Source organism: Lichenostomus cassidix, chromosome 27 (assembly GCF_008360975.1).
Source record: "Lichenostomus cassidix isolate B80296 chromosome 27, HeHo_3.0, whole genome shotgun sequence".
Lineage (NCBI taxonomy): Eukaryota > Metazoa > Chordata > Aves > Passeriformes > Meliphagidae > Lichenostomus > Lichenostomus cassidix.
The window spans coordinates 847,233-874,750 of NC_139507.1; the positions used below are offsets into that span (position 1 = coordinate 847,233).

Genomic DNA, 27,518 nt, shown 5'->3' on the forward strand with positions numbered 1-27,518 from the left:
TGAGGTGAAAACCTCTCCCAGTGCTGAAGCACCCCAAAAACCCATCAGCCCCCCAAACTCAGCACCCCAAGATATTCCCACTGGGAGGGGTGGACAAAGCCTCATCCTTAGACCCAGACAAGTGTCCCCTGAGTGAGCAGTCCCGTTTCAGATACGCCTTCACTGGGATCTACACCTTCGAGTCCCTCATCAAGATCCTGTCGAGAGGCTTCTGCATCGACGACTTCACATTCCTGCGCGACCCGTGGAACTGGCTGGACTTCATGGTCATCTCCATGGCGTGAGTCCAGTGGGAGGGAGAGGGTGGGAGGTCTGGAAACTGCACCTGGAGTGGAATTTGGAGGAGTGTTCAGAGCTCTCGAAGCCTTTTCCTCTCCTGTCCCACAGCTACATTACCGAGTTCGTGGACCTGGGGAACATCTCTGCTCTCAGGACCTTCCGTGTCCTCCGTGCCTTGAAAACCATCACGGTGATACCAGGTGGGACTTTGAGAAGAGGTCTCCCCTCCCTGCCTTCCCCAGGTGGTGGGGGATGGTATTCCCACCATTCCCAGCAGTTCCTGGTTCTCTTGGCAGCTCTAAGAGAAAACAGAGGAAATGAGATATTTGAAAAATATCATTTTCCACATACTTCAGTTCCTGGGTCAGGTATTTTTGATTTTACATCTTGAAATCAGCTGCACTCACCAGGTTGTTTGACAGCCCCTGATGAGGCAGATGTGATGTTTTTAGGGCTCCTTGGAGATGAATTAAGGGCATTTGTGCTTTTAGTGGATTTACAGGTTTGATAAACCAAATCACTCAATTTTTGGAGCTGTGGACTCAGTTTTGTGCCCATTGTTCTGGTGCTGGGGCTGAGCTATTTAATGGTTATTAAACATCACCCCAAACATCCAGCCTGTGGTGTGAGGAGCACCTTATCAAATCCCTCAGACTGCTGATTCCCAAATTTGATACCATTTCAACACCTGCTTTCAACGCCTGGTGCAAACACACAGAAATCTGAAGCATGAGATTGAACAGAAACTGAAAAATTCCTCATTGTGAATAAATCCTTGTGGTGTCCCTGCAGCCTCCAGATTGTGAGGGTTCATATTTTAATGTTTTTGCCTTCATCAAACAGGCTAAAAATTGCATTGAGCAAAACGTAAACTGCTGCTTCTTTCTGGAATGATGTCCCCAGAGGCTCTGCAGAAATAGCAGTGGCAAAAATAAGTTGGTTTAGAACATCTGACTTCAGTCAGGCCCCTGGAGAACAGGATTTTACCTAAATAGTTTGGGGAACAAGGAGCTGGCAGGAGGACAGGGCTAAAAATCATTTCCTTGGAGAATTTCTCCACGTGAGAAAGCTCTGGGATCAGAGAGGCTTTAAAGGTCAACTTTGGGATGTCCCAGCATTGCCCATCATGCATGCAGACCTTGGCTGATGGGAACTCCATCCTCCATGGAAAAATCGCACTGAGGATCTGTGGATGAGCCTCCTCTGCGGAGGGAACAGTGATGTTTGGGGGAGAGTTGAGTAAAACCAGATGCAGATGTCACTTTGTCATCTTCGCTTGGGCACAGTGGGATTTTCCAGCTTGAAGGGATCAAGATAAGGGTTCAGCTGGGCTCCCAACCACCCAGGGACAGCAGTTGGACCATGGAGGATTTTCTGCAGCTGAGAGAGGTGCTCAGTATCATCCAGCTGGGCCAGCAAACAGTCTCTCCATGTTCCACTCTAAAGTGGTTCATTCCAGTGGTTTGGGACAAAAATGCCAGGTTGTAGAATCTGGGAAAAGAGAAAGTCCAAAGGGATTGATGGCTGCCAGGCTGAGGTGGGCTTTGGATGTGATATCCAAGGTTGGGATGGGGAGACTTGGCCAGCACCAGCCCAAGGGTGACAGTTTTGAGGGTCCCAGAATGTGTGGGGACAGAGCTGGGATGTGATGTGAGCACAGAGCTGGCAGCCTGAACTCAGTGATGCCACACGTTCCCCCCAGACCCAGCACCTTTTGGGGACACCACAGCCTGCTCCCCATAATTAACAAACGAGCAATCAGCTCAGTGGTGACGCCTCCCCCCAGGGCTGAAGACGATCGTGGGAGCTCTGATCCAGTCAGTGAAGAAGCTCTCAGACGTGATGATCCTCACAGTTTTCTGCCTGAGCGTCTTTGCCCTCATTGGCCTCCAGCTCTTCATGGGCAACCTGCGGCAGAAGTGTGTGCGGTGGCCTCCCCCCAACATCACCTTCCTGGAGGACAACGACACCTTGGTCAACTCAACCTTCTACGACTTCATGGATGACTTCACCGACAACTTCACCGACAACTTCACCGACAGCTTCACCGGGAATTTCACCGGGAACTTCACTGGGAACTTCACCAGCAACAGCACCTTTGATTTCGAGGCCTACATCAGCGATGAAGGTAAAGCTCCTGCAGCTCCTTCTCCTCTGAGTCCTCACCCTGGTCTGCTCCTCAGTTTCTTGCTCTTGCTGGCCACTCCAAGGTTTGCTCACATGGATCTTCCCTCCAAGGCTGGTGGGAGGAACAGGCTGTGCACCCTCACAGGAGGGACAGATGGGATCAGATCATCCTGGATAGGGAAAATGGGGTCCCAGATTGAGGTCTTCCTGAGCTCTTCCAGGAAGGTTTCACAACAGGAAGGTTTGGATGGATCAATGTCTCCATCTCTCACTTGCTGGTGAGGGCCGATGTCCCATCAGGGTGGTCACAACAGGGAGACCAAACCCTTGAGGAGCAGGTGGAATTTTGAGTGGAAAACCAGAGGAATGGATGCAGGAATGACATTTTTCATCCACTTTTTCCCATATGGGTCCTTCCCCAGGTACCACAGTGCCCAGTGAACCCTTTATGCAATGCCACAACAGCCACAGGAGGGGAGGGAGGGGGAGGTGAGACCAGCACAGGTCCTCAGGAAGATTTCCTAGTTTGTTCCTTTTCTGTCCCTTTGAAAATTTTGCCTGAAGTGTGATGGGTTTTTTGCTTGTTCTTCAATTCTGAGTTACAAAACTCCATGAAAATGCACAAATCTCAGCAGATCTGCCGGGCAGAGCTGCAGGGTGGCAAGATGCTCCACAGGATGCTCCACAGGGATGTTCCACATCACATTCAGGACACTCAGCAGAATGTCGGGTTAGGTCCCAGCTGAGCTGCTTGGCCCAACAATTAGCTCTGGCACTAATTACAGGAAGGTTTTGGTAGGATCTGATGAGCTCTGCGCAAAGAGCAGCAGCCCAAGGCCACGAGTGCAGCAGAGCAGCTGCTGAGGCCTGGCCAAAAACCTGGAATTGCACAAACAGGATATTTCCACCCTGAGCCCATGTAGGATAAATAAAAACCTCATGGCAAGAAGCCAGGCAGAGCCAGGGAGGATTCAGGAAGCTCCAGAAGTCCCTGTGTGGCTCCTGGGAGGGCTGTGCTGGGTGATGGCCAGGATGGGATGCAGCTGCCCTCTGTCATACCCACACGTGGGTATCTCCAGGTGCTCCTCTGTGTCCCTGGAGCAGGTGACCTGTGGTGGCACTGCTTGGCAGCTCCTGTGGCTCTGGATCTGTGCTAAAGCCACGGGAGGAGCTTTAAGGACCCCTGGTCTGTCCCCACCAGGGATGGGAGCAGCAGAAGGTGTATCCACAGAGCAGGAGCAGTTTCCCCAGGTTTTTCTGGGACTCCTGCAGTGCTCCCTGCTTTCCCAGCAAAACAGGCCAGCCCTGACCCTCTTACCACCCATTAACCCATTTTCCAGGCAGCCTGGCCCTGGCCAGCTCCAGAGCTGTTCCCAGGCTTGGGAGGGATCTGGTTGGATCAATGAAACAATCCCGGGAGCTCCCTGAGACAGAGCCAACACAAACAGCAAAGTCAACAGAGAGGAGATAACCCAGTGGCCCACACTGGAATTCAGCAAATTCCTCTGGGATTTCCCTGACAGCAAGGTGCACCCAAGAATTTGGAAATCAATGTTTGTGCTTATTTATTTATTGTTTTGTTTCTTTTTTTGCCTTGCTCTTTCCACACCTGCAAAGCCAATTACTACTTCCTGGAGGGAGCCCTGGACGCCCTGCTCTGTGGGAACAGCAGCGATGCTGGGTGAGTGGGATTCCCCCTCTGGATCCCTGGGAGGGGACATGGGAGCTGGCACAGCCCGTGGGACCCCTGATGCTTGGGGTGGGAAAGCACTGGGGCTGGGAATGTGGCTCTGCAGGGCAACAGTTGGGGAACCCAAATAGATGAGCTTGGGGAGCATCCTGAGGGTATCAGCTTGAGGGAGTACTGATCCAGGCATTCCAAATGTATCAGCTGGAGGCCTATTGATCCAGCCTTCCTATTTATGTCAGCTTGTAGGGTATCCATTGGAGCATTCCAGTGGTATCAGCTGTGGGGCTATCAGCTGGAGCATCCTGAGGGTATCAGCTCAGGGGATGTTGGTCTGGGCATTCCAAACTTAGGACAGACAGGGAAAGGCAGGAAAGAACACCAAGAGCATGAGGGGCACTGCAGGGTGAGTGGGAAGTGATCCCAGGAGAGTTCTGGCAGCAGGGGGGGTTGGTGGCTGGAAGAGAGGAGAAAAAGAGGGAGATTTTGTGGCAGAGGGGTCTAAGCTGAAGAGGTGGAGCTTCTTCCTATCACACTGGGTGGGTATCAGTCCAGGCATCCCTGTACCAGCCTGGGGGGAAGGGAAGTCAGTTGGAGCATCCCAAGGGTATCAGCTTGAGGTCTGGGCATCCTGACTGTATCAGACTGGGGGAAGGTGGTATTGGTCCAGGCATCCCAACCATATCATCCTGGAGCATCCCAAGAGTATCAGTTGGATCATCCCAATGGTATCAGCTGGATGGGTATTGATCCAGGATTCCCAGCTGTATCAGCTTTGGGGGGTATCAGTCTGGGCATCACAACTGTATCACCTTTGGGTACAATCAGTTCAGGCATCCCAAATTTATCTGCTTGTGGGGTCTCAGTCTGAGCACCCTGCCTGTATCAGTTTTGGGGGTACCAGACTGGGGGCAGGTGGTATCAATCCAGGCATCCCACCTGTCTCATCCTGGAGGGGAGACTCTCCAGGGATGAGGTTTGGCTGTGGGGCCATGCTGGGGTCTCACCCCCACTGCCCCCTTGGCAGGAAGTGCCCCGAGGGTTACGAGTGCATGAAGGCTGGGAGGAACCCCAACTATGGCTACACGAGCTACGACACCTTCAGCTGGGCCTTCCTGGCTCTCTTCCGCCTCATGACCCAGGACTACTGGGAGAACCTCTTCCAGCTGGTAGGAACCGTCTTTCCATCCCTGTGCAAACGTTCCTTTTGTTTCCATGCTGCCCCTGAGGTGAAAAGTCACTGACTGGAAGCTTGTGGGACCTTCTGCTGTGGTTTATGGATCCAGCCAGGATCAGTGGAGATGGGGATGATCCCACCCACTTCCCCAGCCTGGGAGTGTATAAATCCCAGTGTATTTCCAAGGGTGCTGTCAGCTCCATCATGGAATTCAGGGATTTATAAGAGTAACCAGAGCATCTCTGGCATGAGGTGAGGGACAAGATAAGGAGGAGAAGCCATGTCACTTGTCCTCTCATTGAGTTGTCCTCTAGGGAGACACCACAAAACCCCGGCTGACCCCAGGCCCTGAGGCTGTTCAGGTAAAAGGGATCCTACATCCAAGGCTACCCCTGTCCTCTGGAAAGGTTTATGCCCAAATCCAGAGCCACAAAAGGACCACGCTGGCCTGAGGGTGAGACTGAGAAGTCAGAGGTGGAGGGACACCAACCCCTCTCAGCAAAGCAAGTCAGTGATGGAACACTGGTCCCACCTCCATCGCTCCTAACCCCTGGGAACCTTGGGAGCCTCTCTGCCTCCCACCAGTCCCACTCCAGTGCCACAGCCTGCAGGAAGGTCCATTGGGCAATCCTTGGAGAAGATGGGAGCAAAATATTTCCCTCCTCCCACAAGCAGAAGGGCGTTCCAGGACAGGTCCTTTCCTTGGGAGCGTCACCAAAATGACATCGTGACATCCCTGCCGCCTCTTCCCACAGACACTGCGGGCAGCAGGGAAGACCTACATGATCTTCTTCGTGGTGGTCATCTTCCTGGGCTCCTTCTACCTCATCAACCTCATCCTGGCTGTGGTGGCCATGGCTTACGCTGAGCAGAACGACGCCACCATGCTGGAGGAGCAGCAGAAGGAGGAGGAATTCCAGCAGCTCTTGGAGCAGCTGAAGAAGCAGCAAGAGGAGCAGGAAAAGATGGTGAGTAGGAAGGGTAGAGGCCAAAATGAAGGGTCTTGGAAACAGGGAGAGGAAATGGAGGCAGCAACAAGCGCAGTGTAAAATCCAAAGAAAATCTCCATTTGGTCCATAGGAAGTAGAGAAAAAAATGGAGTAACTATTTTGGGCTTCACAGTTGAATAAAACATTGAGAAACAGTCCTGGGTGGGGGAAAAAAAGGCTGAAAAGATCAAATTTCCACATCCAAATCTCAGCCCAGGAAGCACTGGGAGGCAGCAGAGAGGAGCAGCACAGGGATGAGGTGTTGTTTGAAAGGAGGAGGAGGAGAGGGACATAAAAGGCCCCAGAACTTCCAGTGGATGTCCTGGACCACATCAGGAAGCCTGGCAGGAGCCCAGCTTGGTGTCCCCAGGGCACAAAGGAGGCACTCAGGGAAGATGGGGCAGCTGCAGCAAAGCTCAATGTGTCAGCAAACCTTTGGCTTTGGAGATACCACAAAGGGCTTGAGACACCCTGAGCCTCACCAGGGAAGTCCTGGTGTCCTTACCGGAGCAAAGAAAACCTGGAATGGTGGAAGTGTCTGTGCTCATTGCAGGAGGGTTGGAAATTGATGGTCTTTAAGGTCCTTCCCAACCCAAACCACCCTGGGACTCCATAAACACCAGGTTGGAAGAGACCTCCAGGATCATCTGTTCTACCCCTGCTTGGCCAAAGCACGATCTGGTCAAGAGATGTCCCACTGTGGTCCCAGGATATTGCCTTCATCCCTTTCCCGTCCTTGGGAATGTTTTTCAGTACAACATTCCTACAAAAAAATGGCCAAAATCCTCTGGTGCTGCAGCCCAGCCATTTTCCATCTCTAGTCATGATTTTGGTCCATGTCAGCCACATCCACAGGAGACATGCCTGCAAATCTCTTTGTCTGGGCAAGGAGAGACACAAACCAGTGTCTGACTCTCCCCAGAGCCTCTTATCTTCCATTTCTCATCTGCCCAGAGCCATAACATCCCCTGGGAAGTGATTTGTTCTTCTCTGGATGCTGCTCTTTGCACAGGGTCTGAACCAGCCCTGCCTGAGGGTTGGGGACTCCAGGGTTGAGATCAGGCTGGTGCTGTGGCTCCTTCCCTGAAAACATTCACCAGGGAAGAGCCCAAAGGTTTTATTAAGGGATGTTATTCCTTTAGAGTCACACAGAGAAATTAAAAATACAGAAGGAATCAGGCTGAGAGTGAGGGCAAAGCATTTACAAGGAATGGGGGCTCTGATCTATTCACCATCTCATGACTGAATGTGGAAAATGTCCTGGATTTCAGCAATGTGCTGTGGGAACAGAGAAATTCCCACTCCTCTGTGGCATCCTCAGTGCTACCAGAGGGTACAGAAAACTTCAAATGGTGAAAGCACTGTTAGAAAGAAAAGGAAAAAAAAAAGCGAAACAAAAAAATAATTGAACATGCAATTGAAATGTGATAATACAATATTTTGGGGGGATGAAAAATAAATATTGACCCAAATGTTCTCAAATTCTGTGCAAGTCCAAAAATCCTGGAGGTCACATTTCAGCAAGGGCCTTCAAGATTTTGCTTGTTTCCCATTTGGGATGAGAGCATATTGCAGAGGGGAAAGTTTCCTGCAAGACAGAACTGGGAAGGTTTGCTTAGTTTTGTCCTTAGGAATTATCCAACCTGACCAAATCCGAATGGATCTAGTTCAGCTGTGGGGAGTTCAGTGCAAGTGAAAGGCTTGTTAATCCCAGAATGGTTTGGGTTGGAAGGAATTAAAGCCCATCCAGTTCCATGGGGCACCTCCCACTATCCCAGGTGTCTCCAAGCTTCATGCAACCAACACTTGCAGGGATGGAAGGAGCCATCCCACTCCCCTGGTGTCCTCAGCCACTGTGGGATGTCCCCAAGGCTGGGGACATGGGGGTGACAGGGATGGGGTTGTGCAGTTGCAGGAGCGCACGTCCAGCAGTGATTCCCTGCCCAGCAGCGTGGCCAGCAAGGGACACGACTCAGACCTCAACAGTGACCAGGACAAGGCCAAGGACTGCAACGGGCAGGTGGTGCCCAAGATCACCCTGCAGAGATCCGACACCGTGATCGATGTAGGTGCCACCTCTGTCCCTGCTGTCATCCCTGAGGGTGCCCACCCTGATAAACCTCCTGGGGGTACAGGTCTGTGCCCACCTCGCTGTGAGTTGGGTCCCATGAGCCTTTTTGGGGTTCCCACCGTGCACCCCAAAGTCTCTCCAGACTATGCCCTGTTTTCTGCCTGCTCTGTCTCTCAGAGCATGGAATAACTCTGCATTCCTCCCTCCTCTCCTCCCAGTTCAACCCCACCTATGAGCCGGAGAAGCCAGACGTCAACCACCTCACTGTGGGCAACCAAGACGGGCCAGGGCTGGAGAAGAGGGTGGGAAGTGCCATCAGTGTCATCTCCAACGCTGTGGAAGGTACGTTCCCCTGGGTGAGGGTCCTGTTGAGTGCTGGGGGGCTTGGGTTGGTGACAATGTCTGCCCCAAACTCCCAGCCCCACACAAGGCATGACTCCAGCACTGGGGTCTCCATATGGGGTCAGTGATGCTCAGGCAAGACTTTTCATGCCAGCTCACTTGGGATGATGCCTGGAGGCAATAATCCAATATCTCACACAAATTAATGATTAGAGGAGTCTCCAGAGCCACTGGGAGCTATTGAGCAGCTTCTTAGGAGCTGCTGTGTCAATTCCAGCAAACAGCACCATGAACTCAGCTCACATCCCCTGTGCCCCCTGAGAATGGCAGAAAACCCTCTGGTCACCCCAGAGCAGTTCTCTTGCATGTCCCAGCAGTCTCAGGGTGGCAGGGACACCTCAAATCCTGCCCAGAGGCTCAGAGCAGGATTGGATCCACAGTGCCCTGACTGATCTGTATTTCCATCCCTCTCCAGTTTGGAAGGCAAGGTCTGGATCATCTCTGTGCCTGGGCATGGGGAGGCTCCTCCTTTTAGCACCCCTATTTCTTGGGTGCTACAATATAAGAAAAATCTAAAGCTTTTAGAAAGCGTCCAAAGGAGGGCTAAGAAAATGATGAAGGATCTGGAGCAGCCACATAAGGAGTGGCTGAGGTCATTTGGTTTGTTCAGCTGGAGAAGCAGAGCCTGAGGTCAGACCTCAGCTCCTCCCAAAGGGCAGCTCTGATCTCTGATTCCTGTGACCAAGGACATGACCCAAGGGAATGGCTGGAGCTGTGCCAGGGGAATTTGGGATGGAGATCAGGGAAAGGTTCTGGCACTGCCCAGGCTCCCCAGAGAATGGGCACAGCCTGAGGCTGCCAGAACTCCAGGAGGGTTTGGACAGCACTGCCAGGGATGCCCAGGGTGGGATTGTTGGGGTGTCTGGGCAGGGCTGGGGTTGGACTGGATGATCCTGTGGATCTCTTCCATCTCAGGATATTCCATGATATTAAACTCATGGATCATCCAGAGCTGCTTCAGGACCTCAGGAGAAGTCCCTTGTTGTGGGGCAGCACTTGCCCACCCAGGTGAGGACAGGATAATTCCACAATGATGCCTTTTTCCTTTCCCACCCTCAGAGCTGGAAGAAGCTCACCAGAAATGCCCACCCTGGTGGTACAAATTCGCCCACACATTCCTGGTCTGGAATTGCTGCCTTCCTTGGGTGAAGCTGAAGGAATTTGTCAAGCTGGTGGTGATGGACCCCTTTGTGGACCTGGGCATCACCATCTGCATCGTGCTCAACACTGTCTTCATGGCCATGGAGCATTATCCCATGACGGAGGAGTTCGAGAACGTGCTGAGCGTGGGGAACCTGGTAGGGAGCTCCAGGAATTCCATCCTTCCCCTGTGGAGCCACAGCAGCCCCACTGCCCACCCTGGAGGGCAGATCCCCCCTCTGCTGCCCTTGGAAACATCCCAGCTGCTGAGAAAGCACTGCAGGGCTCTGTCCACAGCATCCCTGCACAGGGCTGGGCCCTGGGGTGCCCAGATCGAGGGGATTGTTTGGGATTGAGATCAATCATTCCCTGCTCCCCTCCTACTGCAGTCCCTGCCTGGCTTGACGCATCCTGAGCCAAGCATCACAACCCTGCTGCCAGCCCTGGGTGACACCACAGGGTCCCTGAACTGTTGGGTGGCCATGGGGCAGAGCAGAGGGCATTCCGGATAGTGGGAGCAAACAGGTCCCCACTGAGCAGGAAGCAACAACGCAGCATTAAAATTAACAATAATCCCGGATTTTCCCAGGGGATTCACCATAAATCTGGGCTGTCCTGATTTTAGAGGTGCATTTAGCACCCAGCAAGGGCTGCTTCTGCTTGGAGCTGGATGGGATCTGCTGGTGGGACAAAGCCGGGAGCTCCCTGGCAGTGGTGGGAAATGCACTACGGAATGGGAGAGCTCTCATCTCCTCTGCTGCCACTTCGCCCTGCTCCAGCACCTGCCGGGGCCTCGGGAGCGCAGCCCTGGAGTGACAGATGCCGCTGCCCAGGCGGGCGGGACTGGCTCTGGTTTCATTCAGGAAATACAAGGGGATTAATGGGCCGGTGCTCAAGGCACGGCTGTGCTGAGGCGGCTCCAGCCCTTCCTCCGAGCCAGGAGTGATTCTGGCTGCCAGTGCACCCCGGGAGAATGATCTGCTGGGGAAGGGCCAGGTGGGGATGGGAGCACGAGCAGGAGATCCCCCTGGGCCAGGATTCCCCCACATCGCCTGCCTGTGCCTGAGGCGGGAGCTGCAGTGCTGCTGCTGTGGGGTGTAAATGGGATCAGCTGGGAAGAGCAGGACAGGGGATGTTAGTGGGCTGGCATGGAAGGGACACATGGGGACAATCCCTGGGATGCAGCTGCAGGAACAGGACAGGGACATTGGTGGGCTGGCATGCAAGGGACATGGGGGACAATCCCCTGGGATACTGGAGCAGGACAAGGGACATCTGTGGGCTGGCATGGAAGAGACACATGGGGACAATCCCCTGGGATACTGGAGCAGGACAGGGGACATCTGGACTGGCATGCTAGGGACACATGGGGACCGTCCCATTGGATGCAGGTGCAGCAGGGAGGCTCCTCCCAGCTTAAAGAGGGACAGACATGTGTGTCCCAGCACCATCCACAGCCAGGGCAAATCTGTCACCAGGCCTTCTGCATGTACTGTGCCCCAGAATTGCAGCAGGGATGTCATTGTCACCTGGCTGAGCCCTCTCTGTGGTGACACGATAATGCAGATGCTGTTGTGGTCCCAGGAAAGGAGCAATGTGTAAAATCCAGCTCAGCTGTCACAGGGCTCAGGGAGGGACAGGGGCATCCCAGCAGCAGCCCAGTTCCCAGTGCTGGGCATCTGGGATTCCCCAGTCATTCCAAAGGCATTCCTCTGACCAGGAAATTTTATTTTTAATTTCCAGCTGCCAGCACTCACCTATATGTGCCTCCGGAGGAATCAGTCACCAGTACTCCCAGTCTGGCTTCACCAGCCACACTGAGCAGCATCTGGGGAGCTCATTCCCAACTGGGACTGGTCCTAATGGGGTGAAATGCTTTGGGAATACACCACAAAAGAGGGATGCTGCCCACCCCAAGGCTCAGCTCTGGTTTATAAACAAGTGACAAAGGGTGCTGCTTCCCACAGGTGTTCACCGGGATCTTCACGGCAGAGATGGTCCTGAAGCTCATTGCTCTGGATCCCTACGAGTATTTCCAGCAGGGCTGGAACATCTTCGACAGCTTCATCGTCACCCTGAGCCTGGTGGAGCTGGGCTTGGCCAACGTGCAGGGGCTCTCCGTGCTCCGCTCCTTCCGCCTGGTACGTGCCAGGGGACACCTGGGAGGTGACGGACAGGGTGGGGATGGCTTTTTCAGCCTCCTTCACGGTGGAGGCCCAACTTGGGAGGGACCAACTCGGCCCCTGGTAAAGATAACTCGGAGTCAAGGTCGATATTTAGGGAAGTCAGAGTCAGAGCAGTTGGGGATTTAACCCTCTTGTCTTGATCAAACAGCCCTGGGAGGCTCAAATGGCAGCAGCAGAGCCCTGCTGGCACCTGGCAGCAGTGACACCCCCAGCCAACCCCCCTTCTCTCCTTGCCCCCGCAGCTGAGGGTTTTCAAGCTGGCCAAGTCCTGGCCCACCCTCAACATGCTCATCAAGATCATCGGCAACTCCGTGGGTGCTCTCGGCAACCTCACACTGGTTCTGGCCATCATTGTCTTCATCTTCGCCGTGGTGGGGATGCAGCTCTTCGGCAAGAGCTACATCGAGTGCGTGTGCAAGATCTCCGTGGACTGCACGCTGCCCCGCTGGCACATGAACGACTTCTTCCACTCCTTCCTCATCGTCTTCCGCATCCTCTGCGGGGAGTGGATCGAAACCATGTGGGACTGCATGGAGGTGGCCGGCCAGACCATGTGCCTCATCGTCTTCATGATGGTCATGGTCATCGGGAACCTCGTGGTGAGGCTGGGGGCTGGGGGGACCCTGGCTGGGGCAGGGACAGAGGGGGCTGTGGGGTGGGGACACCTCTGTCCAGCTCAGCTTTTCCACAGGGAAAAAGCTTTTCCACGTGTGCAGGGTCTGGTTGGAGCTGGATGGGAGCACAGGGATCCTCCTCCCTCCCCAGACCTGTGGGATGGGCTGTGTCAGCTCTGTCTGAAGCAGGGGGAGAAATGATTCCTGAGGGAGCTTCAGCTGAAACCAAACCGGGAACTGGAGGGAAACTGAGGCACGGAAAACAACGGGCTTCAGACAGGGGCAGGAGCAACTGTGGGATAAGATAGAGCTCAGCTTCAAGCTGCCCTGTGTTCTCCACTTGGCTTTTCCAGATTTTCTGTCCCTTTTCCCACTGTCCTGATGAGGGATGTCTGGAGGCAGAGCTTGCTCCATCCATCCATCCATCCATCCATCCATCCATCCATCCATCCATCCCACCCTTTGCTCCGGGTGCTTTTGAGAGCAGCCCTCCCTCCCTCCCTCCCTCCCTCCCTCCCTCCGGCTCCTGCAGATCCCCAGCCTCCCCAGTCCTCACCGTGCTCCAGGTGGCATTTGGTGACACACGACCTCCTTCCCTGGGTCTGTGGGACCCCCTGCTCCCCCTCACCCCCATCCTGCCCCCCGCCCTCCCCGCTCCTCCAAGCAGCCTGTGCTGCCTGAGCCACAGGTTTGCGAGTTCCAGGCGAGCGTGAAATCCTTTCTAAACTTGGTAACCCTCTCGCTGGCAGCTCTGGAGCTTGTTTTGCAGCCTGCGTGGGCCCTGCTCTCCCTTCTTGAGGAGCAGGGCAAGGGAGGGAAGCGCCGACTCGCTCCTATTACTTGCTGGGGTTGTGTAATCCCTTAGGAATTTGCTTTGAAAAACTATCTGCCCCCGGGAGCTGCTGACCCCTGCCCCGAGGGAGGCTATGAAAGGAGCCCGGGGAGAAACCCAGAGCAGCCCCCGGCTCGGGTCAGCTTGGAGTGTCCTACTTTGAGGGCAGAAAGCTGGGATTTGGGTGCTGCTTGGCTTCCCTGGGATTTGGGACTTTGAAAAGAGAGCCCCTGGCTGCAGATCTCGCCCCAGGTCTGTGCTGGCTGAGTCTGGGCAGACCAGGGGAGCAGCCCCGTGTCCCCCCGGGCTGCCCATCTCCCACCAGTCAGCAATGGTTTGTGATGCCCCCTTTCCAGGGGCTTGTAATGCTGGGTCAGGCTGAAAATCACCCCTAAGGTGACCTGTAAGGAGCAGGAGTCTCTCCAGAACCATTTGCAGGAGCTTAGAGTCTTGGAATCACAGCTGGGCCTCCCTGCAGAGCCCTTCCAAAATGGGCTCTGGAAACTTTCCCTCTTCTGGAGCTCCTTTTTGGAGTAGCACAGTTCATCCACCTCTCCAGGAGACTGTTCTGGAGAAGACACGGGGATAGCAAACTTTCAGCTGGTGGGGTCAGCGCCAGCCCTGGCAGGGGTGCAGGTGTCCCTCTCGCAGAGGTTCCTGTGTCCCCCTCCCCGAGGCGCAGGTGTCCCCTCCCTGAGCTGCACCCCAGCAGCTCCCGCACGGGCTCTATTTACAGCCCAGCAGAGAAACACGGAGCACAAACACGGCCAGAGCCGTCTCTGCCCTCCTCCTCCTCCTCCTCCTGGCCCTCCTGGCCGTGCCTCAGGTATTTCCGAGTGCTGGAGCTCGGCCCAGAGGCTCCCAAGTATCGCCGTGCAGGGAGGTGTGTGTTTCTCCGCGCTTCCCCTGCGCAGGAAGAAGGTGACCCGTCCTTTGCTGTTAATGACACTTTGAGCATTTCCTTTGGGGTTATTCAGGGAAAAGGGAGGAAGTCAGTCGGGTGACAAGGTAACGGAGTCCTGTCCAACAAAGGCAGGGCCAGCGGCACCCATTAACTGTAACTGGTACTTAACGAGGGCATTCAACTGCTGGGCCCGCGGGGATTTATTTAAAGACGTGGTTTAAGGCACATGGCATGAGCCATGTGAAAACAGCAGTGTCCTTGGATAGCAGCTAATTCCCGTCTCAGATGCGCTGCTGGCACCGCGCAGCACGGCACAAACACCGACAGCTGTGGGCTGGGTGTCTCTGCTCTGCCCCAGGGGGTGCCTGTCCCGCTCCTCTGCTCCCGAGCTGCTCCAGGCTGCTGGCAGGCAGTAAATCCAGCTGTGCCGGGAGAGGCTGTGGTGGGGTGCAGTCACGTTTTGGGATGGTGAAGTAGAAGGGGAAGCAGAAGAAGCCATGTTCGGAGTTATACAGAGCATTTTATTGGCTCGTGCTGAGGTGAAAAATCACTTCGAGGGAGCAGAGAAGTGTCTGGGAGACAGGGATGAAGTCACGGCTGGGGTTCAGGCTAATTCATGGCTCTGGGGTGCTGGAGACCCTCAGGAGCTTGCTGGGGCATCTGAGTTACCAAAGCCGGGGAAGAGGAGAGGAAGAGCTGCAGATGGGAGAATGGCAAGCCAGAGGTTTAATCCTGGGGAGAGAAGGGGCATAGTCATGGAATCCCAGAATCCCAGACTGGTTTGGGTTGGAAGGGACATTAAAGACCACCCACTCCCACCCCCTGACATGGGGTTTCCACAGTATCCCAGGTTGCTCCAAGCCCTGTCCAACCTGGCCTCAGACACTTCCAGGGATCCAGAGGCAGCCACAAGAGCTGAGTTGCATTCCTGGGGGTGGTGGGGAGAAGCACCAGAGGCTTCGGGAGTCCCCCACGGGATTCCTGAAGCTCCAAGAGACCAAAGGGAGGGACACACTGATGGATCCAGGAGGAGCTGGTTTCAGAGGGGCTGAAGCCATGACTGGCAGCAGTTGCAAATGGACCCTGAGAAGCAGGGGTGGTGCTGAGGGCATCAGAGCCCAGGGAGATTGAGGAGGAGCATGTCCATGTCCTCCAGGAATTGGGATTGGCACCTCTACCGTCCCCAGAGCTGGTGAGGGCAGGGCAGAGCCCACAAGATGCTCAGAGAAGGGGTTTCTCCACAGCAACGAGTGATCCCTGCAGCACCCGAGGGAGATCCTGAGGCTCAGGACCTGCTGGACCTCAGGGCTGGTGTTTGCTTGGTCCCCACAGGTGCTGAACCTGTTCCTGGCTCTGCTGCTGAGCTCCTTCAGCGCTGACAGTCTGGCAGCGTCAGACGACGACGGCGAGATGAACAACCTGCAGATCGCCATCGGCCGCATCACCCGCGGCATCGCCTTCGCCAAGGCCACGCTCCTCGCGCTGCTGCGCCGGCTCTGGAAGGGCAAGAAGGTGGCACCCGAGGAAGAGCAGGACCCCAGCAAAAGGGACAACTCCGTGCTCAACCACGTGGACACAGCCCCAGAGCCCAAGCCGGGGTACCTGGATGGCATCACCGGCAAGGAGCACATTTTCATGGACGAGCTGGACCACATGAATTTCATCAACAACCCCAACCTGACGGTGCAGGTCCCCATTGCCTCTGAGGAATCCGACCTCTATGAGGAGACCAGCACCCAGTCTGAGACTGAGGACACCACCAAGGTAAGGAAGGCAGATGGAAGGGAAGGCTTTCATCCCAAACTGGGATTGCCCCATTCCTGCTGTGCCGCACAAAGAATGATGCTGGTTTGGGTCACTTGTCGCTTTTTCTCAGTGCATGGCATGGGCCAAACTTGGGGTTTTCCATGTTGGCATTTCCCAGTGTAAGCTGGAGTGGGAGGGGGGATCCAAGCAGGGCTTTGGCTGTTCTGGGTCAGACTGTGGGGTTATTGCCAATGCCAGAGGGTCCCACTGCACTATGGGGCAGTGCAAGGGTCAGCGTGCTCCGTTTGGGGTTAAAGATGTCCCAGAGGAATCCGATGCCAGGAAATCTGCTGATGGCACTATCATTGGATCCACTGCTAATGCCTCGGAAAGCATCGTCCTGGGGGGGCCTGAGCCACATGGAGGAGCTTAGCAGGGGTGAACATGAAGCGAGAGATGTGGGATCCAATGCTGAGACAGCTGAGTCCAATCTCCAGGGGACCGTTGGGGTCCACTGGGAGGGTGGCAGGGGGACAAGAAACTTGGGAAGACCAGAGTGGATACAAACGGGTGATGGTGTGGTGGAAAAACACTGCTCACACTGAGGTCCTGGGGGCACAGGGGGCAGTCAGGGTGCTGAGGGGGACAGAAGCAGCAGCATCAGCCTGGGAAGGAGGTTTGGATGGACAATAGGACGGCTCTGAGCAGGGATTTCTCATGACTGGATGACAAACGTGTGCCCAAGCGCTGAGGGAACTCTGGGGAGCTCTGTCCCAGCCTTGTGGTGTGCCAGGTTCAGGAGGCAGCATGGTCCCTGGATGGGACTGCACAGGGAACCTGAGGAAAGCCTGGAAAATGAGCAGAGCTCCCCAAAACCCAGAGTCTCTCACCTCCCTCCCCATCTGCAGGCTCCTCACAGCTCAGCAGTGACAGTGACATCCCAATTATTTAGTGTTATCTGGGAAAATAGAGGGTTTTCAGCAGGAAAGGACAGGAGGAAAGGTAGAGCTGGCTGTCATCAGTGTGAACACATTGCCAAACCCTACAGAGGGGAAAAATGTGCCTGGAACACGTTGGTCCAGGGAATGGGCATGGGGGATTGCTACTCTTGATTCCCTCAGTGTTGCCACCAGGAGGGCTGAGAGCTGGCATTTTCCCCCAGATTTTTCCTACCACAACTCCATTCCCACAGCAGCAGTGCCCAGCACAGCGGGTGCACTGCAGAGGCAACACCAATGCCAAACTGGCCACAGCCAGGCTGGTCCATGGGGTCCCCATGGACCTCAGTTCCCTGCCACCCTGATGCAGCTGGGAGAACCTTGTTGTGGAGCTGTTGGACACATCCTGGCACAGCTCTGGGCTTTATGGTGTGTCCAGCTCATGGCAGCCGTTCCAAAACATTGCAGGGAAAAATTCTGAGAGCCACCCCTGGCTGCTCAGCACGTGCAGGGGGCAAAGGGCACCTCTCAACCACTAAATACCAGTTCAGCCCATCGTGGCTGTTTGGTTTGGTGCCTAAATTCAGTCAAACCTGACCAAGATGAGAGCCAAGGGGGTGCATTCACAACCTGGGCCCTGCCGAGGCAGGGGGAGTAATGGGCTGGCCCTTACCATGGAATCACAAACGGTTTGGGTTGGAAGGAGTCTTAAAAAACATCTAATTCCACCCTCCTGCCATGGGCAGGGACACCTTCCACTGTCCCAGGTTGATCCAAGCCCTGTCCAGCCTGGCCTGGAACACTTCCAGGGATCCAGGGGCAGCCACAGCTTCTCTGGGCACCTTGTGCCAGGGCCTCAAACCCTCACAGGGAACAATTCTTTCCCAATCTCCCATCTCTCCCTGCCCTCTGGCAGTGGGAAGCCATTCCCTGTGTTCTGTCCCTCCATCCCTTGTCCCCAGTCCCTCCCCAGCTCTCCTGGAGCTACTTTAGGCACTAGCAGGGGCTCTGAGGTCTCTCAGACACGACCCTTCTCCAGGCTGAACACCCCCAGCTCTCCCAGCCTGCATATAGAAGGTGTAATGACAATTAACAATCAGGTGCTAATTGGTGGGAGCTCTGCGCTGTCCCCCGGCGGGGATCGGCGACAGCCCGGTGGTTCACCCGCCGGGGATCAGCTCCAGATGGAGCCAGAGCCCCGCGCACCGCAGCTCCGGGGACACTCCCACCGCCACGATCCCAAACCGCGCGGGCTTCTCCGGACAGGCTGCTCAGACAGCGCTGATAAATCCTCTCCGCTTTCAGAGCAGCTCCTTTCCGAGGAAAAGCTCCTTCTCGGGGAGATGACAGCGGCAGGATCATCGCAGCGGAGATTTTGGGTTTTATAGCTGATTTCTGTTTTGCGGCTCAGAGCAGGCAGGAGGTGACAGCCGGGCTGTGGCTCTGCACATTCCGTGCAGGGGCTCAGGGCTCTGCCCGGGGGCGTTTTCCTTGGGAATCCCATCCCGCTGGGCAAGGAGATGTGTCCTGAGATGTTCTGGTCTCACAGGGGTCTTATCAGTGGAGCTGAGGGAGCTGGGGGGACTCAGCAGGAGTAAAGGAGCCTCAGGGGGACCTGCTGGCTCTGCACAACTCTCTGGCAGGAGGGGACAGCCAGGAGGGCTTCTCCAGGGAACAGGGACAAGAGGAGAGAAACAATATCGAGTTGCACCGGGGGAGGTTTGGATTGGAGATAAAGAAAAATTTCTTCGTAGTAAAGGTTGTCCAGCCCAGGCCCAGCTGCCCAGGGCAGGGGTGGAGTCTCCATCCCTGGAGCCATGTGGATCTGGCACTTGGGGACATGGGTCAGTGGTGGCCTTGGCACTGCTGGACTCGATGGTCTCAGAAGGCTTTTCCAACCAAAACAATTCCATGCTTCTCACTGCTGTGGATTTTGGGGTCCCAGGGTGAGCCAGGACATGCAGCACCGAGGATGGGAAAGCCCTGGATTGGGGTGGAAAATCCCAGTCAGGCTGGGATGTGTGATGGGAATTGCCCTCCTAACCTGCTGGTCCCAGGTGTGGGGGGCTCAGGAGCCCCCAGGGTTGAGTTTTATCGCTGTCCCCACCCAACAGACCCTGCCCTGAGCTCCACCCTGAGCTCCTGGGTTCCATGAGCCATCCAAGGGCCTTTTGGACACTGCCCCCACATCCCCAGGGCAGCTGCAGTGGTCTGTCCCCACCCTGACTCTTTGTAAGGCTCGTCCTGGAGGCAGATGGTTCCCGTGTGTCCTTCCCTGGGGTCACAGCCTGCCTGGCTCTGTGCCGAGACTCCCTAATGCCCCAGTCCCCCGCAGCCTCTGCTGAAGGTGGTCCAGTGGCCTTTGAGAGCCACCAGCTGACAGCTGGTGCCACCCTTCCTGCTGTGTTCCCAAAGGTCCCCTAAAGCAATGTCTTCTCACAGAGATGTGGCTGTGGCCTCTGCAGCTGCAGGCAGTGATGGTACCTCAGTTTACCCCAAGGGCTTTTCCCAGTTTTTGGAGGATGGAGCAGCTCCTTTATGCAGTATCAAAAGGAGGAGCAGCCTCAGGGGAGGATTATCTCCTTCCTGTGTAAGCCAACACCTTCCTGTGTTGGAAATACCCATCCTGGATCCTCTGGTTCCTGCTGCTCCCAGGTAGAACAGGCAGGGCTGGGGATCTGCTCGTTCCTCAAGTGCTGCACGAGGGCTTCTTGGAAAGCAAAAAAAAAAAAAAGAAACTGAGGAAAAAGAATCCCAGGGGCTTGCCAAGGTTTTCTCTTGTTGTCAGCCACTCTGGGCCTTGCTGAGTGGTGTCTGGGAAGGCAGCCAAGAGGAGCTGGGGAGCGGGATGGAGCTGGAGAGAGGTATTTGGGATGCAGGTTTTGAACTTGGGTGAACCTCGGGCTGAGCCGGCAGGAGGAGTGTGGAGGCTGCTTGGGTTTCTGCACCAAAGCGGGGCTGGCAGAGCAATTCGTGGATGGGGACACACAGAGGAGGAGGAGGAGGTGAGCAAATCAGCCTGAGGTGGTGGCACAAGCAGATGAAGGTGGACCTGCTGTGCTGAGAGGAAGGCTGGCATCAGGGGACCTTTGGCTCCTCTGAACCTGGATGAAAATCCTCCAAGGTTTGCAGCTCTGGATGATCCAGAGCTTCTGGGCTTCTGGGCTTCTGGCTTCTGGGCTGTGTGTCCATAAGAAGGGAGCTCAGATCACCTCCAAGTGAGGTGATCCCACCACCCATCTGGTACTGCCTGGGCTCTCTGGGGCAGGAGGAGCATGGCTGGAGGCAGCCCAGGCCAGGAGCCCTGAATTGCTGTCCCTCTGCAGAACCCCCTGTCCAGTGACAATGCCTCATCCGTGTGCAGCACCGTGGATTACAAACCCCCCTTGCCTGAGGAGGAGGAGGTGGCAGAAGTGGCTGAGGAGAGCAATGAGCCCGAGGAGTGTTTCACAGAAGGTGAGGGACAGAGCAGGGCTGTGGAGACAGGGAGATGGGTGTGGAGAGGGGAAAATGGGGCTGGAGGGGCAACTGCCAACCAATCCTTGCAGCACAAGGACTCCCAGGCTGCCTGAGCTCAGACCAAACTCCACATCCTCCTGTACCACCAGAGATGATCCCCACAGGGCTCCCCCTTGCACCCCACATAAGCCCAGGCAGATGCTGGTCCAACCTCCACCAGGAAGGGTTTAAAATGCCAGTAAAATCAGGAACAGCGGGAACACCCTGGCAAAGACTGACCCCCAGTGCTGTGTCCCCAGGCTGTGTGAAGAGGTTCCCCTGCCTCTACGTGGACATCACCAGTGAGAAGGGGAGGACCTGGTGGAACCTCAGGAAAACCTGCTTCCGCATCGTGGAGCACGACTGGTTCGAGACCTTCATCGTCTTCATGATCCTCCTCAGCAGTGGGGCACTGGTATGTCCCACCTTTCCCCCTGTCCCAAGGGCTCTGCAGCAGCTTCCCAGCCTGGGGGTAGCCCAGGGAGGTGACAGGGCCAAGGCTCTGGGCATCTCCTGGATGTTACCTGAGCCAAATGCCACAGCTGTGGGCAGATGATTGATTTCAAACCCCATTTGGCTAAGGGCTGCCTGATGTACAGCCTTGGAAGGGGATCCAAACATCCTCCAGGAGTCCTGGTACCCTCTGGCCACCCCTCTCCAGCATCCCTGGGCCAGCACCCACGGGCTGTGGTCCATGGGGTCCAGGGGATGCCACTGCCTACAGCCCCCACTCCTGCTCCTAATGCCAACCAGAAGCCATCTGGACCATTTATTCCACTTCATGTGGTTCCTCATTTCACCACCACCATCACCTGCTGCCGGGAGGTGCTTAACAAACAATTCATAGTGATTATTTTCCTGTTCAGCACCTCCAGCCTCTGACTGGTGCCCCCTCCCAGAACCTGAGTGTCCAGTTCAGTCAACCTCATTAATTAGCTGTGTTGGCCTGGTGCTCTTCTCCATGTATCTTGGCTGGATATAACCTAGGAAATAGCAACTTCTCTGCAGGTTTGGAGGTGAAGAGAGAGGGAAGGAGAACAAGAAGGACTGAGAGGGTTTTCAGACATATTTTACATGTCTGCGCCTTGCTCTGAGGTAGTTTGGGGGTGTCTGAAGTTGTGGCTGGTGCAGGAATTGAAAGCTGTGCTAAACCAGCTGTGCAACACCTGGTCACCACACCCCTACCTCTGACTGCTTACTCAACAGTGGGTGTAGCACTCACCCAAACCCCTCAGGGCATTTTCAAAACTCCCAAAGCATCCCAAGGTGTGGGTTGGTGTCCTGGTGTTTGAGTTGAGACACCTGGGAATTGGATGCAGCTGGAATTTGGCTTCAGTGAAGCTTTGCTTTGGGTCCAACCCCACAAAGCCAACAGGAACTTGCAAGCGAGAGTTGGGTCCCACGTTGATCAGGCCCATGAATAAATGCCAACCATCCTTAGGCTCCCAAATTCCCAAGCCCTGGGAAAGCAGGGAGATGCCAGCATGGGTTTGCTCCAAGATGCCACAGGTCCAGTGGAAGGATGGCTGTCATGTAGCTCCATGGGGTCCCATGGAAAGGTGACTGTCACACAGCTCCATGCCCCTTGCAGGCTTTTGAGGACATCTACATCGAGCAGCGCAAGGTGATCCGCACCATCCTGGAATATGCAGACAAGGTCTTCTCCTACATCTTCGTCATCGAGATGCTGCTCAAGTGGGTGGCCTATGGCTTCAAGGTGTACTTCACCAACGCCTGGTGCTGGCTGGATTTCCTCATCGTGGATGTAGGTGATCCAAGAGCCAAGCCAAGGGGTTTGGGGACGTTAGGGGCTGTTGGAAATGAAGCTATGTTGTGTTTTAAAGGAAAATAGGGTGGTTGTAGAATGAGGGCTTAGATCATTGCTTAAAATATTGGTCCCCCACAGGAAGAACCACTTCATTCCTGGTTGCAGAAGCCTCTCAAACCCTTCTGTTTTACACCCAAGCCAAGAACAGCCCATGCTGTTCCACCAGACCCCACAGAGCTGTGAAGGGACTCAGGGTATCCCAAGTGCTCCATGACAGAGCAATCCATCCTTCCTGTGCAGCATTTCTGTGTCTTCACACTCCAGAGATGTCATCCTGCCTCATCCTTCAAACTGTCCAAGGCCAGGTTGGACAGGGCTTGGAGCAATCTGGGACAGTGGAAGGTGTCCCTGCCCATGGCAGGGGGTGGGACTGAATTGTCTTTAATGTCCCTGCCAACCCAAGCAATTCTGGGATTCGATGACTCTGTGACCCTTGAGGGGTCTGGTCACCAGGCACCCCAAGGACTCAGTGTCCATGTCCCAGGGCTAGAGGATGACCACCAGCCTGAGGGACTGGGGAGAGAGGGAAGGGCAGGAGCTGCAAGATGTTTCAGTCGTGTTTCCACCCGAGGTGCTGCTGCTCACTTGGGCTGCTCCTTCCAGGTGTCCCTGGTCAGCCTGACAGCGAACTGGCTGGGATACTCAGAGCTGGGAGCCATCAAATCACTGCGGACACTGCGGGCTCTGCGACCCCTGCGCGCCCTGTCCCGCTTTGAGGGCATGAGGGTGAGTGTGTCCCCATGTGCTGCTGGCCCTCACAGGGACAGGACAGTCCCCTACATCAGGGACATCCCAGTTGGTTTCCAGGGGCCTCCATCAATGCTAAAATACCTTTCTTTGGTCCAGTCTGACCCCACTTCGTGCTGCTGGGAAGGGCCAGGCTGGGGCATGGGGACATGAAGGTCTCATCCAGCTCCTCCAAGGTCTCTTCTCCCCTTGCAGGTGGTGGTGAATGCTCTGCTGGGCGCCATCCCCTCCATCATGAACGTCCTGCTGGTCTGCCTCATCTTCTGGCTGATCTTCAGCATCATGGGAGTGAACCTGTTTGCGGGGAAGTACTACAGGTGCGTCAACACCACCACGGGCGAGCTCTTCGACATCTCCGTGGTCAACAACAAGAGCGACTGCATGGCTCTGCTCCACACCAACGAGGTCAGATGGGTCAATGTCAAGGTCAACTTCGACAACGTGGGCTTGGGATACCTGTCCCTGCTGCAGGTGGTACGTCACAACGTCGGGTGTCACCGTCCAAGACACATGGTGCCATAGCAGGGTTGTGGGATGGCATCAGGGCTGATGTGGGATGGGGTTTCTTTGCTGCTTCTTAGCTCCAAAGGTGGTTTTCAACACCAAAAAACACCTTAGGAAGGGATTTCCTCCTAGCCAAGGAGGAGAAGGGACAGAGTAGAAGATGGGAGGGGAAGGTGTCACCAGGGAGCTGCTGCAGACAGCACCAAGGCTGAAGCTGCACAGCAGCCTCTGCACAGCACGGGGTACAGGAGTCAGGAGGGGAGGTTATCTCTTACCCCTGCACCCTCTGGAAAGTTCAGTCTGCTCCAGCTGTAGGTTGTGGGACTTTGCGTGGGGCGAATGACGACTGGAAAAAGGGCACACGTGTCCCCTGTGGGCAGTGGGTGAACACAGCCAAGTTCCACTGAACTCCCTGCAGCTGGGCCAGGCAGCAAAGGGGAACTGCTCACCACAGCTTCAACAAAAATATATAGGTGTGGGCTCCGTGATGGGGCAGGCTGGGGCTACTCCCATCAGATCCAGGGGAACTGGTGGCCGCAGAATCGGAAAACAACCCGAGCTGATGAGCCTGCTGCTAAATTCAGCTTCCTCTTCAGTCTTGTTGTTCCATCAGATTCAGGAAACAAGATGTGCAGACCTTTTGTTTAACAAATCAGCAGCAAAAGGCTGTAAGAGATGCAGTGGAGACCCTGTAAGAGATGCAGCATAGTTCCTGTAAAAGATTTTGTGTAATCCCCCACCCCCCTGGGATGGGAATCCAGCAGAACCAGAGGCAGGATATGGAAGTCAGGGCTATGGACGTGGCCCAGTTTGGGAGTGGAAAGGAGGCAGCCAGCCCTGGCATAGGGCTGTCTTTGGGAAAATGCACTTCTGGGGAGAAAAGAGTCAGTTTCTGCTTCTCCCTGCCTGATTATCAGTGGTATTTTGGGAAGTCACTGGTAGCCTCAGCCCCAGAATGGCCCATGCATATTGACATGTGAATTTCCATATTTCTTGGACATTTTTCTTGTGGATTCAACCCCTGTCCCTCTCCTGCCATTCCCATGGAGAAGCAGGAGTGCTCAGAGCTAAATCCATCCCCAAACACCTCCCAGGAAACAGGTTGTTCTCCACTGTCATGGAATCACAGGGTCTTTTAGGATGGAAAAGGCTCCAAGTCTGACCATTCCTGTTCCCACAGGCAACCTTCAAAGGCTGGATGGACATCATGTATGCAGCCGTGGACTCCCGCGAGGTGAGGGACACTCAGGGACACATTGCTTACCCAGGGTCAGTTCCCTCTGGCAGACTGGGAATAGGATCCCTGAACTGAGGCTGGGATGGATCCTTGGCTACAGCATCACCTCTGGCTCTGCCTTTTGGTGCTGGGGCTGCCTGCATCCCACCCATGACTCCAGCCAGGACAGAGTGGAGAAACCCACAAAATGGATCAGACCGTGGAATCCCAGAATGGTTTGTGTTGGAAGAGACATTAAAAACCAGCCAGGGCCACCCCCTGCCATGGACAGGGGAACCTTCCACTATCCCAGGCTACTCCAAGCCCTGTCCAGCCTGGCCTTGGACACTGCCAGGGATCCACGGGCAGCCACAACATCCCCCCTGCTGAGGTGCACAGCCTCAAAAAGGACAGCCATGTGTCCCTCTGCCACCCAGGTTATTGTCACCTGCATTGCAGCTGCAGGCTGGCCCCACACTGGGCTCTCACCCCACCCCACAGCTGGGCCTGAGTCTGCTCCGCTCGGCTTCAGTTCCAGTGGCCAAAATCCCTGCTCTGCCTTGGCTGCTCCAACCTGGAGGGCTCATCCTTCCCCCTGCTGTGACCTGATGGCTTCCACGCCGTCCAGCTGGGAGAGCTCATCCCATCCTGGAGAAAGTGCTTGGCTTGCTTTGAGCAATAAATGGGCCGTGAGAACAGAGCAGCCAGCACTTAACCACTGGGTCTAATGGGTTATTAAAAACACAAGTGTTTTGAAGCCTTTCATGCAAAGGCTGTTCCTACTGTGATCCATCCCCAAAAGTGTCCCCACACCCTGCTGCTGACACAGCAGGAGGGGCTTCCTGCTGCTCTCTAACCATGCTGGAGGGTCACCCCACACACCCACAGGCCTGAACAGATTGGTTTTGTTGCCTTTTTTTTAGCACCCTTCCAGCACCCTCTCAAAGTCCTTCAGACCTCTGCCCCACCTGGGGCAAAGCTGGTTTGGGAGAAAATCCTCCCAAGAGCTTTCCTCAAAATAGGGAAGCCAGTGGGGTCACCTAGGGATGTCTCTGGTCAAACATAGAGCAGGATTAAGGGATGCTCCTTGGGAGGAGCATTGTCCAGGGCTGTCAGGCTGTGTCACTCCAGTGTGCTGGTGTGACAAATTAATCCACTTTTCCTTTCCCCTCCTGGATATATTTCAGCCCTTGGAATGCTGATTATTGGGAAGAAGCTCATTTGCTCATTGATATCATTGCGAAGGATATCCTTTCCCATTCTCCAGCCCATGCCATGGGATTGGAGGTCATGTCCTTGTCCCCCAGTGGGTGTCACATGGGTGTCCCATCCTGTGGCTGCTCCCCTTGGGAACACACAGCCCAAAGTTTTGGAGCAGCCAACCCCTGGCTCTGTCCAAACACCACAAGCCCTTGTCTGGGGGCTTGGGGACACCCTTTTGAGATAGGGTCAGTCACATTTCCCATCTCTCCTGGCCAGATTGAAGAGCAGCCACAGTATGAGATTAACCTCTACATGTACATCTACTTCGTCATCTTCATCATCTTCGGCGCCTTCTTCACCCTGAACCTCTTCATCGGCGTCATCATCGACAACTTCAACCAGCAGAAGAAAAAGATGAGTATTTCCTGGGTCCTGAGGTGCTGCTCCAGGCTGGAGGTGGCCAGAAAGGTGGTGGGGTGAGGGGACCATGGCCACCATGCCTGGGACTGGGATGGATCCCAGGAGTCTTATCCATTAGTGGCTTCCTGCACAGGACAAATGGCACATGGAGCTTTGTCACCTGGTCACAGTAGTTAGAGGACTTAATTTATGGATGCAGAGGGATAAAGCAAAGAGAGGCCATGTTTTCTCTTGCCTGGGCCATCACTTCTATTTCCTTTTCCCACCCTGGGGTCATTTTTCCGTGCACCAAGTTGAGACTCAACTTCTGTTTCCAAGCCAGTTGCTCAGGACTGACACCCTGGAGCAGGGAGCAGGCAGAGGGTGGGCAGGACTGAGCACACTGCTAGTGCTTAGTGAGATCTGCAGGACACAGAGAGGACACCTCACTCCCAGCAGGATCTCTGAGGGGCTGGAAATGCTTGGTGGGAAGGGACATGGTCAGAGAGGCTTGATGGGAAGAGAGGAATTGCTGAGACTAACAGCAGTGATTCCCCTTATACTTTGGAGGTAAAGACATCTTCATGACAGAAGAGCAGAAGAAATACTACAACGCCATGAAGAAGCTGGGCTCCAAGAAACCCCAGAAGCCCATCCCCAGGCCAGCGGTACGTTGGGTTCATCTTCCTGGAGTACACAGGGAGCACTTTGAGCCACCAGCTGTCCCAAAGGGAACAAGAAGGGTCCCAGAAAGATCATTTGCCCCATTGTTACTCTTCAGACAGGACCTGGCCAAGAGCTGGGGCTTCAGAAGAGGTTGACATGAGGCTGCCTTCCTTTGAGTCTGCTCTTTAGCCCCTGGATCTTCTGGCAAGGACATTGCTTGGGTGTCTTTTGCAGGGATTTGGGTTTTTTCCTAGTTCAGCTCTCAGCTCCTCTCTAGAAGGGAGCTGGGCTCAGGGATAGCTCAGCTTTCAATGCCCTGGAAGGGACACTGGTTCAGCCAAAACATTCTTGGTTGTGATTTGGGT

At 55.0% G+C, this 27,518-nt stretch overlaps 2 protein-coding genes across 4 annotated transcripts in view; one reads left to right on the forward strand and one right to left on the reverse strand.

The window, feature by feature from the left end:
- LOC146426391 (alpha-2-macroglobulin-like protein 1) overlaps positions 1–27,518 on the reverse strand; it is a 155,571-nt gene that overhangs the window by 64,760 nt on the left and 63,293 nt on the right. The window lies entirely within an intron of this gene.
- The window catches only part of SCN4A (sodium voltage-gated channel alpha subunit 4), a 46,165-nt gene that overhangs the window by 14,495 nt on the left and 4,152 nt on the right, over positions 1–27,518 (forward strand). For all 3 annotated transcript variants that reach the window (XM_085040059.1, XM_085040058.1, XM_085040057.1), the window contains exons 5-24: positions 152–280; positions 388–479; positions 2,066–2,407; positions 4,024–4,087; positions 5,121–5,262; positions 6,026–6,238; positions 8,169–8,324; positions 8,549–8,672; positions 9,792–10,030; positions 11,840–12,013; positions 12,301–12,657; positions 15,741–16,172; positions 20,419–20,548; positions 20,851–21,005; positions 22,182–22,355; positions 23,022–23,144; positions 23,361–23,639; positions 24,850–24,903; positions 26,365–26,502; positions 27,051–27,155. In XM_085040059.1, the coding sequence (XP_084896185.1) occupies positions 152–280; positions 388–479; positions 2,066–2,407; positions 4,024–4,087; positions 5,121–5,262; positions 6,026–6,238; positions 8,169–8,324; positions 8,549–8,672; positions 9,792–10,030; positions 11,840–12,013; positions 12,301–12,657; positions 15,741–16,172; positions 20,419–20,548; positions 20,851–21,005; positions 22,182–22,355; positions 23,022–23,144; positions 23,361–23,639; positions 24,850–24,903; positions 26,365–26,502; positions 27,051–27,155 (3,622 nt within the window). The remainder of the gene's footprint in view (positions 1–151; positions 281–387; positions 480–2,065; positions 2,408–4,023; positions 4,088–5,120; positions 5,263–6,025; positions 6,239–8,168; positions 8,325–8,548; positions 8,673–9,791; positions 10,031–11,839; positions 12,014–12,300; positions 12,658–15,740; positions 16,173–20,418; positions 20,549–20,850; positions 21,006–22,181; positions 22,356–23,021; positions 23,145–23,360; positions 23,640–24,849; positions 24,904–26,364; positions 26,503–27,050; positions 27,156–27,518) is intronic.